The sequence below is a fragment of the Echinops telfairi genome, unplaced genomic scaffold (genome assembly GCF_000313985.2).
Source record: "Echinops telfairi isolate 266 unplaced genomic scaffold, ASM31398v2 ScPeMD7_7412;HRSCAF=8450, whole genome shotgun sequence".
Classification (NCBI taxonomy): Eukaryota; Metazoa; Chordata; class Mammalia; order Afrosoricida; family Tenrecidae; genus Echinops; species Echinops telfairi.
Window position 1 is genome coordinate 18871361 of NW_022111312.1, and position 3442 is coordinate 18874802.

Consider the following 3442-nt stretch of genomic DNA (forward strand, 5'->3'; position numbering starts at 1 on the left):
AAAAAAAAAAATTAAAAAAAAATTAGCATGTGTAATGTGATCCGATTTAGGAAACTTACATATACATACATTCACACACCACCACCACCTATGAGGGAGCGCTCATGCCATACTAAACCTAGATAAGGTGAGTGAGTGCTTCCTGGTGACCTGGAGGAAAGAGAAAGGCCTAGTGCAGGGGTGGGAACCTGGCTTGATATCATGTGCTACCCAAGAGGGACCTTGAACACATTCAACAACGTGAAAGAAGCCAGACACAAAAGACCATGTGTTATGTGACTCCAATGACATGAAATGTTCCGAAAGGCAGAGCCACAGAGACAGAAAGCAGATTAGTGGTTGTTTGGGGCTGGGGGCAGAGCAGCTGGAGAGTGACTGCTAATGGGAACAGAATTGATGGGGGCTGACAGAACGTTCTAGAATAGGGCACTAATGATGGTTGCACAACCTTGTGAAGGTCCTGGATGACTCTGGCAGTATATATATCATATCTCAGCAAACTGAGGAGGGTAGGGAAGCATACTACATACTGCAGTCCTAGCCCTGAACATTTCTCTCAGGGATGGAGTGACAAGGTCATATTCCCCACTATGCACATCCTACTGCAGAAGATCTCATGCTATACACACATCCGAGTCCCCCAGCAGCTCTCTGGTCTTCATGACAATATAGACTAGGACTAATCCATGAGAAACGCTGGCCTTTTGGCCTTCTGAGAGCTGTTGGATGGGGGCAGGGGACTCCGCCTCACCAGGCTCGGAGGGGTTCTCCTGTCCCACAGAAGCAGGCTCCATGGACGAGGTAGAGGCCGTGTGGAAGAGGTCTGATGTCGACGTGGATGGCTGTGGCTCCTCAAAGCATTCCGGGGTGGCAGGTGGAGGTGACAGGGGCAGGGCCGGGGCATCACCACCACTGCCTATTCCTGAGGTCTCTTTGGTCATGAGGAACACATTTTCTTTATTCGTGTCTGTAACCACAAAGTGAAGAAGATCAGGCCCTCCGGGCTTATTGGGACACTGCTGCTGAAGCAGAGAAACCGCAGCGAGGATGCGTGTTTTCCAGAGAGAACATGCGCTACTTTGCTGTACTCACCAAAGGGCTCGTGCGTGGTGCCTGGCTTTTCCTGTAAAGATTCATAGAGGTATGCCACATCTAAAAGGAAACAACTCAAATCAGAGGCCTTCTGACCCATGAGGAACTGAACATTTTGTTTCCTCCATTTGTTCCCCAAATCCTCTGATGTCTCCCACCAGTCACTTCCTTGTCACGCTGTCTTTATTGGCCAGTCTCACTTTTCAGCCGCTAGCTCAAATGAGCAGTAGGATGATTTTGAAAGATGTGATGAAAAACCTCTTGCCCAACTGTAAAATATATCGGGATTCCAGAAGGGGACTCAGGAAAGGCACAGCAACTGCAAGGTGAGAAAGCCATGCCTGCTTGCAGCTCCACTGGGGTAACCTGAGGGCCTGGATGAGAAAGTAATGCAATGCAGCTAAATCACCCATGCTCATAATTACAGATCTGGAAAGCCAACTCCGGTGGGGAAAGACCCTCACGGTTATGAGATTATAGATAAGTCTTAATATACATTCTTATGACTGGACACAGTCCCTCCAATTACCCCCCATCATAAAAGAACTGTCATAAAGGAGCTACCATGTAAGATGAATCATTTCTGTGTCTGGCTACTTTACAATGTCTAAAATTTATCTGTAGGTAAGAGCAATCAGGTTCTATAGCCAACCCACCTTAAGCATAGCCAACTCTACTTTGACACCTCTTGGGAGCCCTGGGGAAGGCTCACGGAGTTTTGAGATCAAGTACCACCAGGTCAAGACAAATGACTCAGCTCACTGCTTGTTTTTTATGTTATTTGCTTATGATATCACCCACTGACTTTGTAATATGTTAGCTGTATGTTGCACATGCCTTATGAAAAGACTTGTAAGCCCCATTATATATACCCACTGGAAATGCCATTCACTCTCTCAGCCCTGACATGGGACGTGGAGCCCCTGTGCCCCACTGTCAGTTTGTCTGTCTTTATAGTTTCCACAATCACAAAGTTGCTCCTGAGGACCTGTTTGAGTGTTGGAGACACCCCTCCCCTCACCCCAACACTCCACATTTTTCAATGAATGGACTCAAGAATCCTTCCTATGATTGTGCTGAAAGTGACCTGGAGACTCTATGTTCTCTTCTGCCAATGGTCTGGAAATATTTTCCCCCAGCTCTTATAAGGTCCCCCATATCTACCTGTCCTATACTATTTTTCCAGAAACCTAAACACAGATTCATGGATCTGAAAAGGCTCGGGAGCCAGTCCAAACTTTTATCTTGATGTGTGGTCTCCAAAAACAGAACCATCCCAAGCGCCAGTCACGTGTTCCCAGGCTTTATTGCCATGACACTAATGTCTTCTGTTCTACATCCTATCCCATCTCCATTCACTCTTCCTTGGCTGCCACCTGAGAGACATGGCTAATGGCACAATTAGAGTCTGAAAATGAGGCTAGGCCTTGCCCTGATCCCCATGGAGAAGCATGCTCTCCATCAGCAGGATTTTCCCTGCAGCACCCCAGTGATCCACCCAGTGAGGGCCTTTTCTCTTACTGTGTTCCGGCTCATTCTTTCTGTACACCACGTAGATGACATCCCCTGTGTGCAGAGGGCAGGTCTGCTTCTTAACAACCTTCAGCTTGTTAATGACTGTCCCGTTGGTGCTGTAAAGAAGACAATAGAACTTACCACACCTGCAATGGCTTAGAGTTAAAAACCGTGTCCTAGCACCACTAAGAAAAGGGGTCTTTGTCGCCATTTACAAATATGAAAGTGCTCGGAGGAGTGGTGCAGTATTTCACGAGTTAGATGTGCAAGTAAGAGGAAGACATGCTGATGAAGACCCAGGGTTGCAGCCTTCAGTGCGGATCCCCATTCAACGTGAAGGTGACTAAACTGAAAACCCTCACAACCGGACCTGTAGATAAATCATGACAAATGGAGTAAAGGTTGAAGTTGCCATGGATTTTGTCTTGCTTGGATCCATAAATCAATGTTCACAGAAGCAGCAGTCAAGTGATCAAAAGATGCATTACATGCAAGAATACTTGGTCCTATTAAAATGGCATTCCATGATGCTCACCTTCCCGACACAATTACCAAAGACAAAGTGGGCGCAAAAGCACACAGAAGAAACAAAGCCCACACAGAACAAGCACACCAGCCTGTGTGATCACGAGGTGCCGAAGGGATCAGGTATCAGGCATCAAAGAATTAAAAAAATCATATCATTGTCTGCTCATCTGCCAGATATGATCGTGGAAGGCAAATGGGTGCATAAGCAAATTTGGTGAAGAAAGTTGATGGTGCTCGGCTATCAAAAGATATAGCATCTGGGGTCTTAAAGGCGTGAAAGTAAACAAGCAGCCATCTAGCTCAGAAG

At 46.6% G+C, this 3442-nt stretch overlaps 1 protein-coding gene across 1 annotated transcript in view; it reads right to left on the reverse strand.

The window, feature by feature from the left end:
• CHFR (checkpoint with forkhead and ring finger domains) overlaps positions 1–3442 on the reverse strand; it is a 29538-nt gene that overhangs the window by 16057 nt on the left and 10039 nt on the right. Inside the window, exons 3-5 of the mRNA XM_045296739.1 lie at positions 2614–2723; positions 1093–1152; positions 752–967 (exon numbers count right to left, since the gene is read on the reverse strand). Coding sequence (XP_045152674.1) covers positions 752–967; positions 1093–1152; positions 2614–2723 — 386 coding nt within the window. The remainder of the gene's footprint in view (positions 1–751; positions 968–1092; positions 1153–2613; positions 2724–3442) is intronic.